The sequence below is a fragment of the Anolis sagrei genome, chromosome 11 (genome assembly GCF_037176765.1).
Source record: "Anolis sagrei isolate rAnoSag1 chromosome 11, rAnoSag1.mat, whole genome shotgun sequence".
Lineage (NCBI taxonomy): Eukaryota > Metazoa > Chordata > Lepidosauria > Squamata > Dactyloidae > Anolis > Anolis sagrei.
Window position 1 is genome coordinate 26,654,593 of NC_090031.1, and position 27,301 is coordinate 26,681,893.

At 42.4% G+C, this 27,301-nt stretch overlaps 1 protein-coding gene across 2 annotated transcripts in view; it reads left to right on the forward strand.

Annotated features, from left to right (window-relative positions):
- The window catches only part of CALN1 (calneuron 1), an 84,147-nt gene that overhangs the window by 31,042 nt on the left and 25,804 nt on the right, over window positions 1-27,301 (forward strand). For both annotated transcript variants that reach the window (XM_067472059.1, XM_060756946.2), the window contains exon 3: window positions 23,729-23,872. In XM_067472059.1, coding sequence (XP_067328160.1) covers window positions 23,729-23,872 — 144 coding nt within the window. The remainder of the gene's footprint in view (window positions 1-23,728; window positions 23,873-27,301) is intronic.

Below are 27,301 nucleotides of genomic sequence, written 5' to 3' on the forward strand. Positions count from 1 at the left end.
AGAGTCTAATTGAGGCAACTTTCCGTTCAATCCTCCTTGCCCAGAATGATTTGGAAGCTTCATAAGGGAGGTGATATAGTAAACCTGTTCCCAGTTTGAATACAATTTTTTAACCAAATGTTCATTTTCAAAATCCAGGCTCTTGTACTCAGTGGGCATTCACCCATTTCTAATGCTAGGTACACAAGAAAGCATATTTAAAACATTTCTAATGAACCTTGCTTGGACTCTATCTAAGTTTATAGCCGAAGTTTCACACCAAATGGCTGTATCAAAGAGGAGTTTGGAGGCTGTTTTGGCATTAAAGATTTTTAGTGTGGAGAGGACATATTGTCCTCCTTTAGTGTAATAGAACCTTATTATAGTTGCTCAGCAGGCCTTTGCCTTTTGAATTGCTATTTCAGAGTGCTCTTTCCAGGATAAGGTGTGGTGTAAGGTAAGGCCCAAATACTGGAAGCTTCTAATCTGCTCTTGAGAGAATTTGTCAATAGACCATTTATATTTTGACAATTTACTTTCAAAACTTTTGATTTGCTGAAATTTATATTTAGCTCATTTGTTTCACAATATTCGGTAAAATTCCTGAGTTGGTGTAAGAGCCCTGGTCTGGATCTGGATAGGATGGTTGTATCATCGGCATACAGCAAGATGGGAACTCTCTTTTTTTCCCAACCTGGGTAAGTGACCTTGTGGGTCCATCATGATTTCCTCAAGATAATTTAACTGGATCTAAATGGTGCTTTCTGCATTGGAATCTTCATGGAAAGTTATTGTCTGTATCTATGTACCATGTCATGAATACCTTTTAAACAAAGACTCTTTTATTGCAATTTTCAGAGTGAGAGGGTATATCAAAACTTCTTCAGAACCTTTATAGAAAGAATGACATTGGACATATAAACATACAGATTCTATGTAACGACATTGGATTCACAAACAACTTACAGTTACATTGACTAACAAACAAACAAAGGGGAATTATTGGGTTGTTGTAGGTTTTTACGGGTTATGTGGCCATGTTCTAGAGACATTCCCTCCTGACGTTTCGCCTGCATCTATGGCAAGCATCCTCAGAGGTAGTGAGGTCTGTTGGAACTAGAAAAAAGGGTTTATATATCCGTGGAATGACCAGGGTGGGACAAAGGACTTGTCTGTTGGAGCTAGGTGTGAATGTTTTAACTGACCACCTTGATTAGCATTTGATGGCCTGGCAGTGCCTGGAGCAATCTTTTGTTGAGAGGTGATTAGATGTTTGTTTCCTCTCTGTTGTTTTGCTATTGTAATTTTAGAGTTTTTTTTAATACTGGCAGTCAGATTTTGTTCATTTTCATTGTTTCTTCCTTTCTGTTGAAATTGCCCACATGCTTGTGGGTTTCAATGGCTTCTCTAGTGGTTGTGAGAGTGGTCCAGCATTTCTGTGTTCTCAAATAATATGCTGTGTCCAGGTTGTTTCATCAGGTGCTCTGCTATGGCTGATTTCTCTGGTTGAAGTAGTCTGCAGTGCCTTTCATGTTCCTTGATTCGTGTCTGGGCAATGCTGCGTTTGGTGGTCCCTATGTAGACTTGTCCACAGCTGCATGGTACACGGTAGACTCCTGCAGAGATGAGAGGATCCCTCTTGTCCTTTGCTGAACGTAGCATTTGTTGGATTTTCTTGGTGGGTCTGTAGATAGTTTGTATATTGTGTTTCCTCATCAGCTTCCCTATGCGGTCAGTGGTTCCCTTGATGTATGGCAAGAACACTTTTCCTCTGGGTGGGTCTTTGTCTTGACTCTTGTGGCTTGTTCTCGGTCTTGCAGCTCTTCTGATGTCTGAGGTGGAGTCTCCATTGGCCTGGAGAGCCCACTTGAGGTGGTTCAGTTCATCTTGGAGGACGCGGGGTTCGCAGATTCTTTAAAGTCTGCCAAGGCTTTAATGGTGCTTCTTTTTTGACTTGGGTGATGGTTGGAGTTTTTATGTAGATATCTATCTGTGTGTGTGGGTTTTCTGTAAACGGTGTGACCCAATTGTTGATCTGCTTTACGAATAACTAGCACATCTTGAAAAAGCAGTCCTCCTTCATTTTCTTTTTCCATGGTGAATTGAAAGTTTGGGTGGATGTTGTTAAGATGGTCCAGGAACCTTTTTAGTTCTTCTTCTCCATGGCTCCAAATGGTGAAAGTGTCATCCACATATCTGTACCATATAGTGGGCTTTTTTGTTGCTGTTTCCAGGGCTTGTTTTTCAAAGTATTCCATGTAGAAATTAGCTATAAAGGGGAATTATATTTTTATGCTCACATAAACATTCATCTATGTTCATGCATCCAAATATTACCTTTTCTCCCTCCTTGGAGTAAGCCACATCGAATCCCTCGGGAGATGCTAGCAGGGTACAAATAAAGTTATAATAATAATAATAATAATAATAATAATAATAATAATATCTGTTAGGCTAGAACTGTCACACCTCAGAATAGATTCACCTTGCTGAAATCACCAGAACTGCACACAGACTGGAGTCTTTGTGGTTTATTAAAAAGTAAAAGATGAAAAGTTTAAAAAGCAAGTAGTGTTCCACAGATCAATAAAACATAGCACTGTAAAGCAGAATTCCAAATGGCACAAACAAAACAAAGTCCCATGAGAACATGACAAAATCCCAAGACCATGGACACAGGAAAACGAGCACAAGCTGCTTGGTTGAGCAAGAAGTTGCTCTGACAAAGGTTTGTTTCCAAGCACACTACTTAATAATACTCTTTGCAATACATGAAAGCATTTCTTTGGCCTCTGACCTCCTTCTTGTTGGCTATTCTCACACTCCTTCGAACTCTGAATTCCAAACGGTCAGCCCGATTTAAGATTCCCGCTTCATCAAGGTCAGGCTGCTCGTAAGTGTCAGCCTGGTTGCCTTCCTGCCTACTATCAGGCTGAGAACTGTCCTCCTTTTCTGAGTCAGTTGGCACCTGGCTACTTTCAGTATCAAAAACATCATTCCCTGCTGTGGGAAACTGAACTTGCACACCCTGTTCCTCATTGACTACAACAGGAACATTTTGAACCTGATTGTGAACCTGAATCCCGTCACTCTGAGACCCTATCTGAGTCACAACACTATCAGTCTGTGTCTGTGGTTCCAGCTGAGTCACAACAAGAACCTGCTTCCCTGCAGCCTGCCAATACACAGTTCCAAAACGTCCTTAGTGCCAAAATGCCAAAACTTCTCTCCCTAAGAACAATGCCAAGGACCAGACCTCTGTTTTCCATACAGCAGAACCTGACTTCCTGCACAAAAATCTAAGACTCCAAAATTACACTCCTGCCTCTTCTCTTGAGAAAGAAACCCAAAGTGTACAAAATCCTGCTTTCCCATAGCAGATCTGACACTCTCCATACATACACCATCTCTTTCCAAAGAGCATGGCAGGTGGACCAGACTCCTTTGGTCTGCCACACTTTGAGAATTATTAGATTGAGTTTTTTATAGGAATATTCTGCTGATGTAGTAAGTAATTGTCCTGTTTTAATGTATCTTGAGTCCTTGCCTCTAGACATAGATGTTGATCTTCAGGTAATGAACCATTGTGTTTGGTCAGCAAATGCTGACAGATGTAAATATTTATCGTATCACGTCGTAGTTCTTATCACAGTTTACCATTTCAGTTCTCATTAGCAACCTTTAATTACAGCCCAGCAAGCAAGTAGTTAATAATTTCAGGCCTCATCTTCAGAATGGTGTCTCCAAAATGAGTAACTCCATCCATTCATCTTTCATTCAATTCCATTCAAACCCACACATATCCAATCCACGTTTATCAAATCTGCACATCATTTTTCTTGTGACGACTGTATATATCCGTGCATAAGTCAAGCTCATGCATAAGTCTAAGGCTTGTTTTGGGACCAAAATTATGGATTTTGACATGACCCATGGATAAGTTGAGGGTAATTCCATGGAGAAGGGAAAGTATCAATGCCATCCTATGGAACTTAGGAATTCAAGAAGACCAGAAATGTTGCTGCAGTGAAGAGAGCGCCATTTTTTCTTTGAGGCTCTCCAGGAATGGACTATGCCCTTGCCTTTCACCATTCTGCTCAGAGAAACGGATGGTATGGTTCTTACATTGACCCATTAGTAAGTCTATCCAGGGTTTTTTGGCTTGATTTTTTTGACTAAAATGTCCCAACATACATAAAGTTGTAGCATAGTAAAAGGTAAAGGTTTCCCCTTGACATTAAGTCTAGTCATGTCCGACTCTGAGGGTTGGTGCTCATCTCCATTTCTAAGCCAAAGAGCTGGTGTTGTCCATAGACTACATGGAACACTGTTATCTTCCCACCAAGGCGATACCTATTGATCTACTCAATAGCATGACTACATGGAGCACTGTTACCTTCCCACCAAGGCGGTACCTATTGATCTACTCATATTTGTATGTTTTTGAACTGCTAGGTTTACGGAACCTTGGCCTAATAGCAGGAGCTCACCCTACTCCCTGGATTCGGACTGCCAACCTTTCGGTCAGCAAGTTCATCAGCTCAATGATTTAACCCGCTGTGCCACCCGGGGACCCTAAGGTTATATGAGGGTTGAATGAAAAGTAATTCCTCCACCTCTGTAACTCCTCAATAGATAGCAGTACTGGTAGCAGCAGGTACTGGCTTGTTCAGTAGACTCTCCTCTACAGTTCCATCTTGGCGGGAAGTCTTAGCATTGAACAGTTGTGTTGTTAATGTGCAAAGTATGGAACCCTGCACAGATGGTCGGTCAATGCAACTTAAGCAACATGCAGTCATTGAATTCTTGATAGCACCCCAAAGGATACACAGTTCTCACATCAACACAATCACCATAAACAGCTTGCATTCTGGTGTCACCTTTGGGGTGACACCTTCTGCTGTCAAGAATTCAATGACTGCACGTTGCTTAAGTTGCATCGACCAACTGTCTGCACACAGGGTTCCATACTTCACACTTTAATAACAAAACTGTTCAATGGTAAAGCTTCCCACCAAAATAGAACTGTAGAGGAGCACCTACTGAACAAGCCAGTACTTGCCACATACCAATGCTGCCATCTGTTGAGGAGTTACAAAGGTGGAGGCATTACTTTTCATTCAACCCTCGTAATATACAGTTCCACTTATCTGAACTTTCAAAATCTGATCAAACCAAAGCAGCTGAGAACATGCACCATTCTGGATAATCTGTTTCTTACCAGAGCCCCCTTTAAAAAGCTAAGAGAATGAGCTTCTTTAATTAAACGCAGACTTACATCCTTCTATTGACTTTTGGTACTTATGTAACATCGTCTTTCAAGCACTGCAAATTCTGAAGTTCCTTGTGCATGGAAGGATGGAGGAACAAAGCCTAATAACAATACCTTAATTCTAAGGACTGACAATTGCTTAAGAAAAAGTGAAGTCTGAGTTGATGGCGGTTTGTCATCCATTGGTGTGAGCAATTTAAAATGGATGTGAGCATTTTAAAGGTTAATAAAAGCTTTTGGAGACAGCAGGTGTGGAAACCTCTGTTGTTTACTTTCCTAAACAGCTCTCCTATGCCCAGAAGATTAAAAGATAGCCAAGTGTTATGTTTACCCTGCCCTGTGCATGCCCTCCGGGACTCAAGAGAATAGGCATGACACTGTATTCCTCCCTTGGCATTCTATTGTTATACAACGGCACACTATATAAAAGTTGTTGCTATAAAAGTTACTCTTAATTGGCTTACTTCCGAAAGAGAGGTTGAAACTTTGAATTATCAAGATCTCGTAGTGGGAGTAAGTATATGAAAGGGTTCCCTATAAAATATGAATGTAAAAGCTGTGCATATAGATCCATCAGATTGGCATACAGTGGGGGGGGGGGGATTTAGTCAGATATCAATTGTACAAGTTCTCCCACTTAAAAAGATGAGAGAGGCCTGTAATTGACATCCTAGGTAGACCTCAACTATGAGAGACATGTCGTGACCCAGAGCCCAAAGATTGTCCAACACAGCAATTAAGGGGTTAACAGAGTCTTTAATGGGTCTTTAACAAGGCTAATAGCACTTAAATTGTAGTACTAATTAGCAAAACAAAAAGGCCTTCCAGCATGTAAACAAAGGAGGAGAAAAGCTTTTCTCAGAACTCAGTCACTCAAAAAGGAAAGCTGGAGTAAAACTAGCGCTGGCAAATGCGGAGTCAAACAGTCCTGGGTCAAACACGAAGACAGGTAGCAAGAAGGGTCCGAAAGGCAGATGTCGTAGTCAGGAACGTTCCATAGTCAAGGGACAAGATGAAGTCACTCACGTAGTCCAATCCAGAGTCGAGGCACACAAAGACACGATAGCTGTATTCCCAGGACCCAAACAGGAGATATGGCAGCACAAAACACCCGATACAACGCTTTGTCCTCTGCAAAGCTACACATCCCAAAGCCCTCATTTTATTAGCAGTCACTATCGCTGGATTGACTATCATCACTTGCACCTGGATCATTATCTTCAGCTGCTCGCTCATTACCTCACCAACGTTGCCAACGTTGATCCTGTCCAGACTCCTGCCAAGACGTACCTGCCTGCCATGTATCTTGGAAACCCTCAAACTCGTCGCTAGACGTGGGCTGTGTACATATGTCCTGAATTTCTCTAACACGCGTCCAGTCCAGCCCCTCTTCCATTTCCCCATCACTGGATCCCTGATCATCCAAACGACAATTGTCGGCTATATCTTTAAGCCTTTTGTTCATTACTTCCTCATCACTGTCAGACTCACTGGCAACATGCTTTACTCCCCTGTAATCTATTTCCTCTAAGTCTTCGGGCCCAAATCCTGCAAAGTCCTCATGGTCACTAGGTGCCAAAATAATCTCCCGAATGCGTTTCAGCTGACGCTGTTCCTCCTCTAACTCAGCATCACTCCTTCTCCTCCTACAACTGGTAGTAGTTTCACTGCCAGGACGCTGAGCCTCAACACAACATGAGAAAACACATCCAGAAAATCACATTATCTGATTTTTAATGAATTTATTTGCAAGTTATGGTGGAAAGTATGTATTTGGTCCATAACAAAAGTTCATTTCAATATTTATTTGTTTGTTTATTTATTTATTATTTACTGGGAGGGCATTCCACAGCCAAGGGGCCACCACCGAGAAGGCCCTGTCTCTTGTTTCCCTCAAATGTACTTGTGACTTTGTTATATATCCTTTATTGGCAATGACAGAGGTCAAACGTTTTCTGTAAGTCCTCACAAGGTTGGCACACACTGTTCCTGGCATGTTGGCCCATTCCTCCATGCAGATCTCCTCAAGAGCAGTGATGTTTTGGGGCTGTTGCTGGGCAACACGGACTTTCAACTCCCTCCAAAGGTTTTCTATAGGGCTGTGATCTGGAGACTGGCTAGGCCACTCCAGGACCTTGAAATGCTTCTTACGAAGCCACTCCTTCCTTCGTTTCCCTGGCGGTGTGCTTGGGATCATGCTGAAAGACCCAACCACAATTCATCTTCAGTGCCCTTGCTGATGGAAGGAGGTTTGCACTCAAAATCACATACTACATGGCCCCATTCCTTCTTCCATGTCTATGGATAAGTCGCCCTGGTCCCTTGCAGAGAAACAGCCACAAAGCATGATGTTGCCACCCACTCCCATGCTTCACAGTAGGAATGGTGTTCTTTGGATGCAACTCAACATTCTTTCTCCTCCACACACGACAAAATGTGTTTCTGCCAAACAGTTCTACTTTGGTTTCATCTGACATTCATATAACATTCTCCCAATACTCTTCTGGATCATCCAAATGCTTTCTAGAAAACTTCAGTCGGCCCCGGACATGTACTGGCTTAAACAAGGGGACATATCTGGCACTGCAGGATCTGAGTCCCTGGCGGTGGCATCGTGTGTTACTGATGGTAGCCTTTGTGACCTTGGTCCCAGCTCTCTACAGGTCATTCACCGGGTTCCCCCATGTGGTTTTGGGATTTTTGCTCACCATTCTTGTGATCATTTTGATACCATGGGTGAGATCTTGCGTGGAGCCCGAGATCAAGGGAGATTATCAGTGGTCTTGTATCGCTTCCATTTTCTAATTCTTGCTCCCACAGTTGACTTCTTCACACCAAGCTGCTTGCCTGTTGCAGATTCAGTCTTCCCAGTCTGGTGCAGGGCGACCATTTCGTTTCTGGTGTCCTTTGACAGCTCTTTGGCCTTCATCATAGTGGAGTTGGAAGTGGGACTGCTTGGGGTTGTGGACAGGGGTCTTTCAGACTGAGAACCAGTTCAAATAGGTGCCATTACTACAAGTCATGAGTGGAGGACAGAGGAGCCTGTCTGTGAGACCCAGAAATCTCGCTTGTTTGTAGGTGACCAAATACTTGTTTTCCACCATAATTTGGAAATAAATTTGATAAAAATCAGACAATGTGATTTTCTGGATGTGTTTTCTCATGTTGTTTCTCATAGTTGAGGTCTGCCCATGATGCCAATTACAGGCCTCTCTCATCTTTTTAAGTGGAACAACTTGTACAATCGATATCTGACTAAATACTTTCCCCCCACTGTATGCCTTGCTTTCTTTAAGCCTGCAAACACATTGCATATCTCTGCTAGAGTCTTTTGTTAGTCATCTATTTATTCTTCATCTTTCTTGCGTTCCAATTAAACTTCCTTTTAAAATTATTTTGCATGGGAAATAAATTGCATTGTTAACTAGTGGAACCCGGCCACGTGTTGCTGTAGCTCAGTGAAAGGATAGAGAACGAGGAGGTTTCAGATATGTGATGTCACAATGTTTGTGGGCAATGTTGATGGGATCTTTCCAGAATTTGAGAGTGATGTTTGTAGATGGTCCATGTTTTGCAAGCATACAAGAGTTGAAAAAATGATCACTTTATAGACAAACCTTTTGGTATCCCTACAAATGTCCCAATTCTCAAACAACAACAACAATAATAACAACAACAACATTCTTTATTTATATTCCACCCTATCTCCCCAAGGGGACTCCGAGTGGATTTACAGTATGGCAAACATTCAATGCCGTTATACAGTTAATGAAGACAGACAGTACATAAACAGAGGTAAAGGCTTCCCATATTTTTCCATCTCGGGCATATGGAGGCTGTGCTCGACTCCAGCCACGAGGGGGTGCTGTTGCTTCATCTTCCATGCCAAGGAGCTTTTTTGTTTTTAGACACTCTCCAGATCGAATAGCGGGCATGTCCACATGGGTGCCTTTTATTACCTCCCTGCCAAAGCGGTATCTTATTTATCTACTCACATTACTGTTTTTGAACTGCTAGGTGAGCAGAAGCTGGGCTGATGGTTGGGAGCTCGCCCCAACCCGGGCTTGAACTGTCGATCTTTGAATTGGCAAGGTTTCTGCAGCTAGCGGTTTAACCCACTGTGCTAAAGCCTGGCCCTCTGTTTCATTCCAACATTAGCTGCCAAGCATAGATGTTTTGAATGATATGGCAATATGTGGATATGAAGCTTCTGATGCCTTTCAAGCCATCATTTGAGATGTCCTTGCTTACTGTATACTAGATGGTACGAGGCAGCTTTCATTCTGGACCATCAAAGCAAAGTTCAGACTACCAATGAATATTGCTGATCATCAAAATGTTGTCCATCTGGTAGTCCATTGTGTTTGAGTGCAATCTGCTTGTCGCATTCACCAAAGATATTTTTAGATGGTGCCAGTTGAAAATATTATTCCCATGTTGGCCTGTTTGCAAGAGTGTGCTATTTTCGTGGACTCTTAATGGTGTCTAATTGTTGGAAAGCATTTACAGAACCCACTCTTTCCCTCACGTTATAGGTCAGTAAAGCCTGCGTAGAAGCAAGGGCAAATCGCATTTACAAAACTTGAGCACGGGATTTGCAAGGAACTGACTGTGAAAGGAGAAAATTAAAATACACAAAGAGCTACTGAAAATGAAAAGAAATTCAAAAGGATAGAAAATATCATAAAATAAAGATTAAAAATATACATCAAAAATGAGAAAAGAGAAAAAAGTAACTCTGATCTTCCTTTTGGAAATTATCTGTGCATATAGATATTCTTACCCTTTGAAATTACAGCATATTCCCTCCTTTCAATGACCTCTTCTTTTTAAGCACTAAATCCAAAAGTTATGAAGTAATTTTCTTTTTCTTTAACAAAAGTGTGTAGTTCTATCCAGAAAATATTTAAATGGAAAGTTCGGGCAATTAAATTGCTGTAGTTGCTCACCAATTGTCCTAAATATCAGGACTTCAAGACATAGATGACAGGAGGTTGGACCGGATGGACTTTGTGGTCTCTTTTCCAACTCTAGGATTCAAAGAGCTCTACTGTTCTTCTAGGACACTGATTCCCAACCTGTGGTCCACAAGAACTAAAATATGGTCCGTGGGCCTCACCATTACTACACAGTTGCAACAAAAGGGACTGGAATCACAAAACAAATTGAAATTGAATCCAGACAAGGTCAGTTGCAAGGCCGAACAGGTCATAGGGTTACAGTCTATGCTGGACGGGGTTCCACTCCCCTTGAACAACAGTGGCACTTATTTCACATGCCAGTAAGGTAATGCTCAAAATCCTGCAAGGTAGACTCCAGCAACGCATGGAGAGAGAGTTGCCAGATATACAAGCTGGGTTTAGAAAAGGCAGAGGAATGAGAGACCAAATTGCATAGGAGAAGCTCGGCCTCTCATTGAACATCGAGAAAACCAAAGTGGTGTTCCAGCAGGCGCCAGCCAATCCCTCTCCAATGCCAGAAATACAACTTCATGGTGTAACATTAGAAAATGTTGACCATTTCTGCTACCTTGGCAGCCACCTCTCCACCAAAATCAACATGAAATACAACACCGCCTGAGCTCTGCGAGTGCAGAGTTTTTCCAAATGAAGCAGAGAGTGTTTGAGAACCAGGACATCTGCAGGGATACCAAGGTACTTGTTTATAAAGCTATTGTACTCCCAATCCTGCTATACGCCTGTGAAATGTGGACTGTCTACAGATGTCACATGCAACTGAAGGTGCAGGTTCACAGTTTGGGAGCGATCATAGACTCATCTCTGGGCCCAAGGTCTCAGCGGTAGCTAGGGGAGCTTTTGCACAATTAAAACTTGTGCACCAGTTGCAGCCATGCCTTGGGAAGTCCTTGGCAAATTAAACATGAACCAACAATGTGATGCGGCGGCAAAAAAAGCCAGTGGGATTTTGGCCTGCATCAATTGCCGTCTAATGTCTAGAACAAGGGAAGCCGCGTTCACCCTCTCTTCCGCCTTGGTTAGACCACACCTGGAATACTGTGTCCAATTCTGGGCATCACAATTGAAGAGAGATATTGACAAGCTGGAATGTGTCCAGAGGAAGGTGACTAAAATGATCAAGGGTCTGGAGAACAAGCTCTATGAGTAGTGGCTGAAAGAGCTGGGCATGTTTAGCCTGAAGAAGAGAAGGCTGAGAGGAAACATGATGAGGGCCATGTATAAATATGTGAGGGGAAGTTATAGAGAGGATGGAGCAAGCTTGTCTTCTACTTCCCTGGAGACTAGGACGCAATGGAACAATGGCTTCAAACTACAAGAAAGGAGATTCCATCTGAACATTAGAAAGAACTTCTTGACTGTGAGAGCTGTTCGGCAGTGGAAGTCTTCATCCCAGAGTATGGTGGAAGCTCCTTCTTTGGAGGCTTTTAAACAGAGGCTGGATGGTCATCTGTCGGGGGTGATTTGAATGCAATTTTCCTGCTTCTTGGCAGAATGGGGTTGGACTGGATGGTCCATGAGGTATTTTCCAATTCTATGATTCTATTATTCTAACTCAGACAGTGTACTTGGAAGCTCTAACTAGTCCAACAAACGGCTCACCGGAGCAACATACAGAGAGCATACAACCCCTCTGCTACAGAGCACAATTTAAAGTGCTGGCTTTAGCCTATAAAGCCTTAAACAGATCTGGCCCAGCTTACCTGTCTGAACATATCTCCTACTATGAAGCATCGCGAAGTCTAAGATTGACAGGAGAGACCGTGCTGTAAATCCCACCATTCTTGCAAACATGAGTGGTAGAGACAAGAAACGGCCTCCTCAGAGGTGGTCCCTCACTTGTGAAACTCTCTCCCCAGTGACATTAGATTGGTCCCCTCCCTCTTGTCCTTTAGAATGAAACTCAAAACCTTGTTATGGGACCAAGCGTTCAAACAGTAGAGGCAGCAATTTAGACTGAGACCCAATTTGTGTAAATGGCAATGGACTGACCTGGACTATGATTTCAAACCTGCGTGATTTAAACAATGTTTTAGTAAATGAAGCATTAACGAACTGTTTTAGAATCATAGAGTTGGAAGAGACCTCATGGGCCATCCAGTCCAACCCCCTGCCAAGAAGCAGGAAATTTGCATTCAAAGCACCCCCGACAGATGGCCATCCAGCCTCTGTTTAAAAGCCTCCAAAGAAGGAGCCTCCACCACACTCTGGGGAATTTATTCATTTTATCATTGATTTTATCATTTATTACTGTTGCTAGCATTGAATGAATGCCTGTTGTGAAGGTGCCCTGAGTCCCTCTCCGGGGGAGAGAAGGACGGGATACAAATATGTGAAATAAATAAGTAAATATTAAATATGGTTGTCTGTGGGCGAGCAGATGGCAACTACTGGATGGCATATGTTCTGTAACAGAAACTAGAGCTAATGTGATCTATCCAATGCAATTCTCTGAATTGGCACCCCAAATAACCAAAGCGAATCTAAAGTTGACCAAAAACTGATTCATAACCCTTTTGGTACTAATGTTGGAGAGTGGTCCCTGGTCAAAGTAGCCCCTGGTCAAAGTGCTCCCTGGTCAAAAAAAGGTTGGGAACCATGTTCTAGGAGGATTCTTGCATTCCAGCACATGCAAAACACTGATGTAGTTGCAGCTGTTATTCAGCACTAGTGATGCCTAGGTTAGGGATTCAGTTGGTTATGATGGGTATGTGTGTCAAGTTTGGTCCAGATCCATTGTCAGTTGGGTTGACGGTGCCTTCTTGATGTGGGTGAACCGCAGCTTCCACCATCCTGTTTCCACCCCTAACCCCCCACAAAAAAACCCTCTAGTATTTTCGTCATGTTGGGTATGTGTACCATGTTTGGTCCAGATCCATTGAGGTGGGAGCCATCTTGGAAAATACAGTTCTCCTAGGAGGATTCTTGCTGTCTAACTCATGTAAAATTTTTATGTCATTGCATCTGTTGGCTTTTATTCAACATGAGTGATGCCCAGCTTAGGGATTCAGTTGGTCGTGATGGGTATATGTGCCAAGTTTGGTCCAGATCCATCATTAGTTGGGTCCACAGTGTCACCTTGATGTGGATGAACCACAGTTCCCATCATCCTGTTTCCATCCCTCAAAAAAAAACTCCAGTATTTTAGGTTGGTCATGTTGGGTATGTATACCATGTTTGATCCAGATCCATTGCCAGTGGGAGCCATCTTGGAAAATACATACCATATACCTAGATAGATAGCTAGATAGATTATTGTTTGGACTCCAGCAGGTTTATTTGGAGAGATGGTGTCAACTTTGATCCACGACTGAAATGACCTGACCTACCACAAGTAAGTAAGCTGAAGAATTACCTTTTTTTTTTTGTTACACAGAGACTACCAGTGGAAAAAAGAAAGAAAGAGAACATATTGCTTACCTGTAAGTGATGTTGAGTGGTCATCTGCGCACTCACATGACCCTCCCTCCTCCCCTCTTTTTCAGGTCCAGGGTTTCACTCTCAGTGGACCATGGAACTGAAGAGAGAGAGTAGCTTTGGCGCTCTGGAGCATTCCCAGTATGGAGGAGCGAGCGTAGTTCCCACCAAAGCTACTCAGCATTAGAACATGGTCAAGACTCTGCAGAGGGGCAAGATCCGTTTGTGTGAGTGCACAGGTGGCCACTGAAGGAACCACTGTGACAGGTAAGCAACATGTTCTTCTAACGTATGTGTTCATGTATTGTATGTAGGCTTCTAGGAAAACTACTACCCATCAAGCTTGTTCTTAGGGCGTGAGTGAGAAAAGGACTTTCTGCTCATATGTGCGTCTTCATTGTAATTTATAATGTTCAGATCTCTGGATATAGGTGAACTACAACTCTAAAACTCAATGTCAATGCCCACCAAACCCTTCCAGTATTTTCTGTTGGTCATGAGAGTTCTGTGTGCCAAGTTTGGTACAATTCCATCGTTGGTGGTGTTCAGAATGTTCTTTGGTTGTAGATGAACTATAAATCCCGGCAACTACAACTCTCAAATGTCAAGGTCTATTTTCCCCAAACTCAACCAGTGTTCACATTTGAGCATATTGAGTATTCGTGCAAGTTTGGTCCAGATCCATCATTGTTTGACTGCTCATTGTTCTCTGGATGTAGGTGAACTACAACTCCAAAACTCAGTGTCAATGCCCACCAAACCCTTCCAGTATTTTCTGTTGGCCATGAGAGTTCTGTATGCCAAGACTGGTTCAGTTTCATCATTGGTGGAGTTCAGACTGCTTTTTGATTGTTGGTGAACTATAAATCCCAGCACCTACAACTCCAAAATGACAAAATCAATAACATACACTCCCTCACCAAACTCACCAGTATTCAAATTTGGATGTATTGGGTATTTGTGGAGTCCCCGGTGGCGCAGTGGGTTAAACCCCTGTGCTGGCAAGACTGAAGACCGACAGGTCGCAGGTTCGAATATGGGGAGAGGCGGATGAGCTCCCTCTATCAGCTCCAGATCCTCATGCGGGGACATGAGAGAAGCCTCCCACAAGGATAATAAAAACATCAAATCATCCGGGCGTCCCCTGGGCAACGTCCTTGCAGACAGCCAATTCTCTCACACCAGAAGCGAATTGTAGTTTCTCAAGTCGCTCCTGACACGACCAAAAAATGTTTTGGATATTTGTGCCTAATTTGGTCCAATAAATGAAAATACATCTGTCACATCAGATATTTACATTATAATTATGTTATGGTTGGGGGTCATCACAACATGAGGAACTACGGGGGTTGAATGAAAAGTAATGCCTCCACCTTTGTTACATGGGTTTGGATGGGAATATTTTAATAAATCAAACGCAGAAATAATCCTTAGAATGTGCTCATTAACTACCACTATTCACTTTTCCACATAATCACCAGACAATTGGATACATTTCTGCCAACGATGAACAAGTTTTCTGAAGCTGTCACGGAAGAATTCGACATTCTGTTTCCGCAACCCATTGTGCACAGATCTTCCGGTAGCAAAGCAAAGCAATAATGTGACCCACACGTTCTTATGAAATTCTGATTATGCTTGAAATTTCTCTCTGAGTGATATGACGATCATCCTGAATTAATCTGTCAACCTTTTGCTTGTGAAACTCAGTGGTTGTCGTCACAGGACATCAAACTCTTTGTTTGTCATGCAAGTCAGATGTTCCCACCTCAACAAACTTACTTGCCCAATGACGCACAGTACTCACATCAACACAGAGCTTGCATTCTCTAATGAATCTCCTTTGGGGTGGCACCTTCTGCTATCAATAATTTAATGACTGCACGTTGCTTAAGTCGCACTGACTGACCGTCTGTGTAGGGTTCCATACTTTGCACTTTAACAACGCAACCATTGGATGCTAAGGCTTCCTGCCAAAATGGAACTGTAGAGGAGAGGCTACTGAACAAGCCAGTACCTGCCGCATACCAGTACTGCCATCTGTTGTGGAGTTACGAAGGTGGAGGCATTACTTTTCATTCAACCCTTCTATGTTAAGGGGTCACAGCATGAGGAAGGTTGGGGACCACTGCTTTAAGCCTTTGAGGGGTAAAGCTTGGGGTGGGTAGCTTTGCTCAAGAGGAATAAAAAATGGAGGAAGGCATTCACTTTGATTTTTACCAGGTCTTGACCTGTCTGACTTAAATTGCCACCTTGTCTTGAATACAATATAGAAGGGCTTCTCTGTATGTCTACACTCATTCTTCACGGAGAGCAACACTCTGAATTTTTTAGTTTCCTTGCAATAAATTTGCTTTTATATTCCCCTTTTCCTTACTGTTATTTTTTATAGGCAAAGGAGCACATTGTGGGCTGTCTCTGGTTTCTAAAGAGAACCCTTTCTGTAAAAAAATAAAATGAAAATGAAAGGCTCTGCTGGCCTCAAGTAGCCCAGTCTTCACATATCAGCTTAATTGAATCAGACTCCACAGGCGGAAGAATGGTAAATGTCCCTTTTCTGCGACTGTGAGTCATATCGACAGCCTGATAAAAGCTGGTCGCAAATGGTTCTGGTAATGCTTGCAGTATCTGACATACATGAAAAGCTTGTTTGCATGACATATCTGCACTGAAATATTGTTTGGTCTAGCCAGTCACGCGCCTTTCCAGGATGCTCCATTTTATCCCACCACGCTTCTCTACAACTTTTCTCCAACATATGCTGGGACCGTGGAACATACTTAGTCCTCATGAAGAGATTTTGGGGTTATCCCTCTTTGCTGACGTTTTATTTATTTATTTATTTGCGGCATTTATATGTCGCCCTTCTCACCCCGAAGGGGACTCAGAGCAGCTTACAAGATATATATACATACAATATATTAAACTAACCGTCCCCTGCCACGCATTGCTGTGGCCTAGTCTGGTGATCTGAAAGTGTTGATTTCTATTATATGTAATTTCTAAGATGCTTGTGGGTAAACAGTATTTCTTCGTCAGTGTTGATGTAGAGATTGTCTGGTTTGCCGACTCGGGAACATACAATATATAATTGTCCTTCTTCAGAGGTCCCTTTCAAATCTGTGATACTAAATCTGTCATATACATGACTCATATATATCTATCTATATCTATGGCTGGATGGATCATTTGTCAGGAGGGCTTTGATTGTGTTTTCTTGCCCTGGCGAAGGGAGTTGGGCTGGATGGCCTTAATGCAGTATTTCTTAACCTGGGGGTCTGGACCCCTGGGGGGGGGGCGTCACGAGGGGGTGTCAGAAGGGTCACCAAAGACCACCAGAAAACACAGTATTTTTTGTTGGTCATGGGGGTTCTGTGTGGGAACTTTGACCACACTGATTCTATCATTGGTGGGATTCAGACTGCTCTTGGACTGTAGGTAAACTATAAATCCCACTAACCACAACTCCCAAATGTTAAGGTCTATTTCCCCCCAACTCGATCTGTGTTCATATTTGGGCATATGGAGTATTTGTGCCAAATTTGGTCTAGATCCTTCATTGTTTGAGTCCACAGTGCTCTCTGGATGTAGGCGAACTACAACTCCAAAACTCAAGGTCAATGCCCACCAAACCCTTCTAGTGTTTTCTGTTGGTTATGGGAGTAATGTGTGCCAAGTTTGGTTCAATTCCATTGTTAGTTGAGTTCTGAATTCTCATTGATTGTAGGTTAACCATAAATCCCAGAAACTACAACTCCCAAATAACAAAATCAGGGGGTATTTTTTAGTGATGGTCACTCCTTGGGTTGCAAGGTGTCTTGTGGCCAAATTTGGCAGCAATTCATCCAGCAGATTTTGAGTTATGATGTCACTCAAAACGAACAGAGCATATATATATATATGTGTGTGTGTGTGTGTGTGTGTGTGTGTATGTATTAGCATAGTACAATATTAGTATTATATATTACTATATTGTACTATATCATTATATTATAATATTATTAGTAATATTACATGTAATATAAGATATATAATTATAATATTTTATTATTAGTATTATTATTATTAGTATTATTATATTATTATTTTATATTATATAAGTTTTATTGCATTTTATTCCACTGTGAAAATTAAGGAATGCTTGTTTGTTTGCATATCCTTTCATGCTGGGACATTTGGCAGTAGAACTGGTTCCCTCCCATTCATTGCATTTGCTTCTTTGCACACCTACAACCAATGGATAAGGTTGTGCAGGTCCGCAAAATACTTGGAAAAAGTATCAGCATTATTGCTGACTTCTGAGACTTGTATCTCGGGAACTTAAATGTAGTGTATAAGATCAGTGGTTCAGCCGATTTTGAATTCATCCAGTCAAGAAGATTAATCCATTTCAGAATGAGATTATAAAGGAAGGAATTTAGAGAGTCTGCATTTGTTTTAATCACTCATTTAGGGACTGATGTGATTGGGTAAAGGCATCCCTATGGATGTAAGTCGGGCTCCCATTTGCAAATTATAAAGTGGTGGAAATAGCAACCTTCTTCAAGCCTCCACTAGTAATTTGTTTTCTATATGATTCTGTTTGCTTACCATATTTGTATATTGGTATGCAGCTTTCCCTTTACTCTATGCTTCTTGAGGTTGTGGGAGGGGCTGCAGGCCACATGATCAGATCTGAGACTTGCAGTTTGGCTGTGGCTACTTGCAATTATAATGCAAATTACAGGTGATACTTCAATATTTGTGGATGTAACACACACTGATTATTTCATTCCGTTCCGTTGCTGTTTACAAAGTTTCTACTGGAGAATTACGCAATTGGGCCGGGCTTCAGCACAGCAGGTTAAACCGCCAACTGTAGAAAATCTTGCCAATCGAAAGGTTGGCAGGTCAAGCCTGGGTCAGGGTGGGTTCCCGCCATCAGCCCAGCTTCTGCTCACCTAGCAGATCAAAAACAGCAATGTGAGTAAATAAATAGATACTGCTTTAAGCAGGGAGGCAATAAAAGGCAACCATAAGGACATGCTAGCTATTTGATTGGGGGGACATTATGGACAACAAAGCTCCTTGGTATGGAAGATGGAACAATAGGATCTCCCCATGGTCAGAGTTGAGAACAGCCTCCAAATACTGGAAACGGAAAAAGATGGGAAAGCCTATACCTCTGTTTATGTATTGTCTGTCCTTGTATAATGGCATTAAATGTTTGCTGTATATGTGTTCTGTAATCCGCCCTCGGGGAGATAGAGCAGAATATAAATAAAGATGATGATGATGATGATGATGATTATTATTATTATTATTATTAAAGAAAAGGAACAAATTGAATTGGCTACTGCTAGTTGCAATTATAATGCAAATTACAGGTGATACTTTGATATTTGTGGATGTAACATACTCTGATTATTTCATTCCATTCTGTTGTCATTTACAAAGTTTCTACTTGAGAATCACGCAATTGTGCTCCCCAAAAAATCTACAGAAAGTCTCAAAATGTTTTAAGTAAGTTAATGAATTTGTATTGAGCTGCATTCATAGCTGTCCTGGGCCAATGCAGCCTGTGGGCCATAAATTGGAAAAGTCTTTTTTCGAGCATCTGTAGTCTTTCGAAGACTTTCCGTTCACAGTTAGCTCAGCAGGCTACTCACAATTGCTCTTCTCTGGGGTGAACTCTGTCTTCATCATCCTAAAGCAGTGTTTCTCAACCTTCCTAATGCCACAACCCCTTAATACAGCTCCTCAAGTTGTGATGGACCCCAACCGTAACATTATTTTCATTGCTACTTCATAACTGTAATTTTGCTACTGTTATGAATTGTAATGTAAATATCCAATATGCAGAATATATTTTCAGTAACTGGCACAAATATCCAATACGCCCAAATTTGAATACTGGTGGGGCTGGAGGGGATTGATTTTGTCCTTTGGGAGTTGTAGTTGCTGTGATTTATAGTTCACCTACAATCAAAGAGCATTATGAACTCCACCAACAATAGAATTGGGCCAAACTTTCCAGACATAACCTCCATGATCAACAGAAAATACTGAAAGAGTTTTGTGGGCACTGACCTTGAGTTTTGGAGTTGTAGTTCACCTACATCCAGAGAGCACTGTGGACTCAAGCAATGATAGATCTGGACCAACTTGGCACAAATACTCAATGTGCCCAAATATGAACACTGGTGGAGTTTGGGGAAAATAGACCTTGACATTTGCGAAAATAGACCTTGACATTTGTCGTTGCTGGGATTTATAGTTGGATCTAGAAGTAGATTGGACCTAGAAGTAACTTGGCACACAGAACTGCCATGACCAACAAAAATACTGGAGGTCTTTGGAGGGATTTAGAGGAGTTGTAGTTCACCTACATCCAGAACACACTGGTGAACAATGGTGGAGTCTGGAGAACATAGACCTTGACATTTGGGAGTTGTAGCTGCTGGGATTTATACTTACTTACTTTACTTACTTACTTACTTACTTAGGCAATCCCTCGTTGTCCTAGTAGGATGATCCTCCAGGGAGGGTCCGCAGGTGACTATGGCTTTTTTGGGCACAGGGTGGTGACCCCACTGGATGCGGCAGTTCAGTCAGGGATAAGAGAGGCAGACTATGTTTAGAGCACCTTTTCTAGCCCCTTCCCCGTGTGGGGTGAGCAAAGTGGCTCCTCAAAAGGGCTGCTCAGTCATGGATACAGCTGACGAACTGCTCAACTGCCTAGGACCTTGAGGTAGAACGACTGAGTCCGCATCCACCGCCCATGTGCCAGTCTGTGACTAGGGGCTTTCAGATTTCACAGTCTGGCTCCCGTTGCCACTCGCTAATAGCCACGGGACTTTTGTTGGTTGGTTTGTTTGTTTTTTCCCTTGGAAGACGCTGAGATTTATAGTTCACCTATAATCAAAGAACATTCTGAACCCCACCATGATACTATTGGGTCAAACTTCCCACACAGAACCCCCATGCCTTGAAGGCACTCGCTGGACTGAGCCTCCCTCCAGCCTCGCATGCTCTCCCTCTCCCGATGCCATGCTCTGAGCACATCTGCTCTCCCCTTCCTCACGTGGAGTCTCAGAAACAGCCCTGTTTGAAGAGGCCAACTGAGAGGCGAGCCAATCACAGCAGAAGAGGGCTTTTGGTGGAAGGATTCGCCATCTGTTTCCAAAAAGGAAGAGAAGGACAGGTGGAGAGATCTTCAGCCTTCTCTTCCAAAGGAGTTTCTAAGACCATCAGAAATATATGTTTTCTGATGGTCTTTGGGGACCCCTCTGAAACCTCCTGGCGACCCACCTAGGGGTCCTGACCTCCAGGTTGAGAAACACTGTCATAAAAAAATGAGAGCATCTTGCAGCTGCTTGTCCATGATAGTCTCTCCATTTTATTCATTCTCCCTGTAGCTCAGCTTTTGCCTTTGCTGTAAACTCAGTTCCTCTTGTGGTTTGATGCATCTGTAAATCATAAGTGTAGTTCATCCCAAGGACTTGTTTTCCTACAGCTTCTCCTTAGGGTTTTCACAATACCTGCAGCCACCATGATTTATTTCTGCATGGAGCCAATTGTCCTTCTTTCTGTGAATGATTGCTCTTCTGCAGAGCATGGGTGGCAGAGCCGATGACAAAAATGCTTCATTTTCCTCCAGACATCAAGATGGAGGCTTAAGCCCTGAAATATCAGGTCATACAGAGAGACATAACAATCCTTGATCTAAAAAGAAAAGGCGCCTTTGCCAGCCTGTGTTATGGAACCTGTTTGTTAACGGCTTATCAGAAAGGTTAGCTCAACTCTTTGAAGTAGATGCCATCTTGGATAATGCCTTTTTGGATTCCTAAAAGCTGACGTTGTGACTCATGCTCTCCAATTGGCTTTAATTACTGAAAAGCACATTCTGTTCCGAGTATCACCCTGAGTCCCAAGGGGAAAATATCAAAGCTCCTGGAGTTAAATTGGGTTCATCACTATAGATGGTTCGAAATCCAGGTCCTTGTCAAGCAAGTCTCTAAATCCCAGGCTCTGATGAATCAGCGTTCCCACTATGACTATTATCTGGGCACCTGGTAATTGGCCATGGTGTGCGCTTATAAATAGGGGTGGGTTGATTGAAAAGAAGTTGCATTCAATTATAAAGAAAGCTTTCTTGGAAAATGTGTTCAAAGCTTCCATTGCCAACCTACTGTCGGAAAGAGAAGCCAAAACAAGATGGATGGAATAGGTGTTCCTCCCTTGACGATGGCAAGGAATAGGTTCAGCTTCACATCATGACAGAAAATTACCCAACTATGACGCATTTTTCAAAATGATTGCCATCGTCTTCATGAGCCAAATCAGTGTTGTGACAATATCCAACTGTGCCGAGACAAGGCAGCCAGACACAGGGATGATGGGTTGACTGGTTGGACTGTAATGCAAACACTGCAGTCATAAATCATCAATCACACCTTCCATGGGAGACAGTGTGTAGGCAAGGAACACAGGATTCCAACTGATTCAAGACCCGCAAATGCAAAAGAAGGGCTGCAACACACCTCGGCCTGAATTTTCCCCTATATCCCTATATCCCTATGTAAGTCAGGACAGATTCCCTCTCCTTTATCACCCTTGTAGTCACCACAGGAACTCATTTAGTTATTATTATTATTATTATTATTATTATTATTATTATGTCACAGCAAATGAGATCTATATGCTGGATTTCGTATCACAAAATCACAAGTTGAACACTTCCCAAGTGTCTAGAACTGTGTGATATATTTTCAAATGATGCGTGTAGATCCAAGTAAGGTAGCCTTTTGCAGTTGACAGATCGTGATTTTGTCCATGTTTATTGTTTCCAAATGTCAGCTAAGATTTTTTGTCACAGTACCCAATGTGTGTGCCGATGACCACTGGGTCCACCTGTACTGGTTTATGCCAGAGCCTTTGCAGTTCGATTTTGAGGTCCTTATAACGGCTGAGTTTTTCCTGTTGTTTTTTCTCAATACAACTGTCACTCGGTATGGCAACATCAATAATCCAAACTTTTTTCTTTTCCACAATTGTGACAATGTTGACTTTTGTGGAGAGGTGGCTGCCAAGGGAGCAGAAATTGACAACATTTTCTAATGTTACACCACTAATCTGTATTTCTGGCATTGCAGAGAGATTGGCTAGTGACTGTTGGAAGAGCACTTTGGTTTTCTCGATGATGAATGAGAGGCTGAGCTTCTCGTATGCTTCTGCAAAGGTGTTTAGAGTGGCTTGTAGGTCTTCTTCTGAATGCGCACAGACAACATTGTCATCAGCATACTGGAGTTCTATAACAGATGTTGTTGTGACTTTGTTTTTGATTTTAAGTCTGCTGAGGTTAAATAGCTTGCCTTCTGTCCAATCGATGATTTCCACTCCAGTGCTTCTGCAGAGGTGCTTAGAGTGGCTTCTAGGTCTTCTTCTGAATGCGCAGAGACTACATTTTCATCAGTATATTGGAGTTCTATAACAGATGTTGTTGTGATGGTTTTGGCTTTCAGTATGCTGAGGTTAAATGGCTTCTGTGGAAGTCATCTGTCTGATAGATGACTTCCACTCTGGAAATTTGATCAGGATGTTTTCCTGATCGGATTGTTGGCATCTCTTCATGGGTGCCTTTTACCTCCTCACCAAAGCAGTCCCTATTCATCTACTCACATTACTGTTTACGAACTGCTAGGTAAACAGAAGCTAGGGCTGATGGCGGGAGCTCACCCCAACCCGAGGTTTTGAATTTCCAGTCAGCAAGATTTTCTGCAGCTGTTTAACCCGCTGTGCTAACTGGAGCTTCTTTGTCACCTCTTCTTCCATATCCACCATAGGAGTCCAGTTCAACTTGGCATCTCCTCACCCCATATCATGTATTGCAGTCATTGCTGGACAAGTAGTTGTGTGGTAGACTAATAGTTGTGTGGTAGACTTCCCAAAAGTCTCTGGACCTCATTGTATACTCTGCTGTATTTAATGGTTATTGGCAGTAAGAAACCTTCCGTATGGAACCTCCCTCTATTCTTGATTCAACAAGCAATTTTAAAGAAAATCAAAGCTCTCATACAAAACAATTTTCCTCCTTTCTTTTTAGAAATCCGGGAAGCTTTTCGAATACTGGACCGCGATGGCAATGGCTTCATTTCCAAGCAGGAGCTGGGGATGGCAATGCGCTCATTGGGATACATGCCTAGCGAGGTGGAGTTGGCAATCATTATGCAGCGCCTTGACATGGATGGTGAGTCCGCTTGGTTATTTTTATGATCCATGTTGTGGGGAATGGCTGCACCTCATTGCGCGTGTCTCAGAAGGATCCAGGATCTAGCATCTTTGGGTGGATCTCAAAGTGCATCTACTCTTTGGAATGAATGCAGTTTGAGACTACTTTAACAGATGTGACTCAAGGCTGTTGAATCATGGGATTTGCCTTTTGGTGTGGCACCAAAATGGCAAAGAAGTCTAAAGACTTTGTAAAACTATATCTCCCAAGATTCCATAGTAAAGAGCTATGGCACTCGAAATGGTGCAAAACTGCGTTTATTCTACACCACAGCTATACCCTAAGTTAGGCCTTTGCTTTCTGTCTGTTTTTTCTTTCTCATAGCTGTCGTATGCTTCTTCTTTTGGATATAGTCACTAATTTAACCTAAATTGTAGCTATTGATCTGCTCTTTGTCTTTGTTAATTTAAGGACTAACTTATCCTTAAAGGTCTTATAGAATCCACCAGGGAGTCTATTCAGTCCTGGCAATTCCTTTAATATTTTGTATAACATCTTATTATTTTATTTATTTACAGTATTTATATTCCGCCCTTCTCAGCCTGCAGGGGACTCAGGGTGGATCACAATGCACATATACATGGCAAACATTCAATGCCGTTAACACACAACATATAGGTTCAAAACTCATTTCGGATGTAGGGGGTGCCGGTGGTTCAGTTAGGAATAGAATTCCGAATTTTTCCGAAAAAAAATCCGAATACAAAAATATCCAAATTGCTTTGTTAATGGCGGACACAATTGCATAACAGCCATTCTCCCTGCCCTGGTTCTCTGTTGCCCTGGTCTTCTTCCTCCGCAAGAGCAACAACACACAAGCGGCTGCAAGGCAGGCAGGCAACAGCCCTCTCCCAGCCCTTCTTTACTTGCCATGCTCTTCCAACCGCTCTTCTTCCAACCTCCCTTCCCTTTCTCTTTCCCCTTCCCTTCCTGGGCTCACAATGAGCCTCTGAGCCATGTGCTGCCCTTTATATAGCACAATGGCTGCTGTGCCAAAACACCAACCCTCCCCTCCCCAAAACTTCTCCCCTCATTGGCTGGGAGGCAAGCATCCCAGCATGCAAGCTGCTTGCCTCCAAACACTGAGTCACTTCCAACTCACTTCCTGAGTCAGAAGAAAAATGGTGAGAGAAGCTTCGGAAGGGCAAAGGGACTTCCAGTTTTCTTAAAAACTTGGAAATCGCTTCAAAAAGGTAATTTCCCCCACTTTATTCTGAATTACGAAGATTCCAACGGTACCTGACCATGCCTAATAGACAGACACGCAGAGGCTATTTAACTTTCTAGTTTCGTGAGGATATGTTTTGAATTCCGGCCACCGGGGGAGCTGTTGCTTCACCATCCACTTGTGACACTGATGGAGTACTTCCTCATTCTTTAGCATGCTGCTGGAGAGTTTTATGGCATTGTAAATTAGTTAAATTAGCCTCCCCGCATAAGCGGTACCTAAATTTCCTACTTGAGAGATGCAACCATCTTTTGGGCTGCAAAGGTCGACAGCAAGCTAGACAAATGGTTGGGAGCTTACTCTGACCTGGGCTGGCTTCAAACTCATGACCTTTCAGTCACAACCCAGTCTTCCATTTCTTTTGCAGCAATAGCAGGACTTAAAATAGCCAAGTGACTATCTGACAATGCTTTCACTTAGCTAGAGTCTTTTTTAAAAAAAATCATTACATTTGATTAAAGAGTCTCCTTCATTTTATACGAGACAGTATAAAACTTATGAAATGTGTGATTACTATCAGCAGCTGCGTAACGAAACCTCCATCCTCTCATCTTCATTTTTTCTGCATTTGTACTTTTTCTTTTCCAAAGTGTTGGCAAGTCGTTTTGAATGTCTGTTACTATGCTCCTAATAGATATGTTTAGTATAAATCAATGCTTTATATATCTGGCTCGTATTGAATGCTTCCCGTTCCATTTTTTTATTTTTTGGTCTTGTAATAGAATCCAGTCTTTCTGAACATCTGGTTTCCTTATCCCAATTCCAAAGGTTATTAATATCTTGGATTCATAGCTTTCAGGCTTGATCTCTCTCTCTCTATTATTAGAATAGAATTTTCTTTGAGTCCCACAAAATAATGTGCATTATTCCTGGTATTTCAGTCGTGAAAAAAAATCTATTTTGCTTGATTTAGTGCTGTAGAGTCTATTTACATTCAAGGAAATGTGACATGCATTTAAGGTGCATGATTATGATTTAGAATAGGACTCTTTATCAGTTCATTTAACACAGTCGTTCCCAACCTGTGGTCCGTGGACCACCAGTGGTCCACTAGAACAAAAATATGATCTGCGACCTCACCATTACTTCACCGTTGCCTCGAAACCATATGGCAACAAGAACTACAAATCAAACCATGCCAGGTTAACCCCAACCTTATTTTCCATCTTCATCAGTATGATACTTCATCTTGTTGATGGGAAGCTTTCCACCAGAGTGGAAATCATCTATCGGGCAGATGGCAAGCTATTTAATCTCAGCAGACTGAAAGCCAAAACCAAAGTTACAACAACATCTCTTATAGAACTCCAATATGCTGATGACAACATCATCTGTGTGCATTCAGAAGAAGACCTACAAGCCACTCTAGACACCTTTGCACAAGCATACGATAATTTCGGCCTCTCATTGAACATCGAGAAAACCAAAGTGCTCTTCCAGCAGTCACCAGCCAATCCCTCTGCAATGTCAGAAATACAGCTTAATGATGTAACATTAGAAAATGTTGTTCATTTCCACTACCTTGGCAGCCACCTCTCCACAAAAGTCAACATACACACTGAAATACAACACTGCCTGAGCTCTGCGAGTGCAGCGTTTTTCCAAATGAAGCACAGAGTGTTTGAAGACCAGGACATCCGTAGGGATACCAAACTGCTTGTTTATAAAGCTATTGTCCTCCCAACCCTGCTATACGCTTGCGAAATGTGGACTATCTACAGACATCACATGCAACTCCTAGAATGATTCCATCAACGCTGCCTCTGAAAAATCCTGCAAATCTCTTGGGAAGACTGGCGGACAAATGTCAGCATGCTGGAAGAAGCAAAGACCGCCAGCACTGAAGTGATGGTCCTCCGCCATCAACTCCACTGGACTGACCACGTTGTCCGAACACCCGACCACCATCTCCCAAAGCAGTTGCTCTACTCCAAACTCAAGAATGGAAAATGGAATGCTGGAGGACAGGAAAAGAGATTTAAAGATGGGCTCAAAGCCAACCTTAAAAACTCTGGCATAGACACTGAGAACTGGGAAGCCCTGGCCCTTGAGCGCTCCAGCTGGAGGTCAGCTGTGACCAGCAGTGCTGTGGAATTTGAAGAGGTATGAATGGAGGGTGAAAGAGAGAAACGTGAAAAGAGGAAGGCACATCAAGCCAA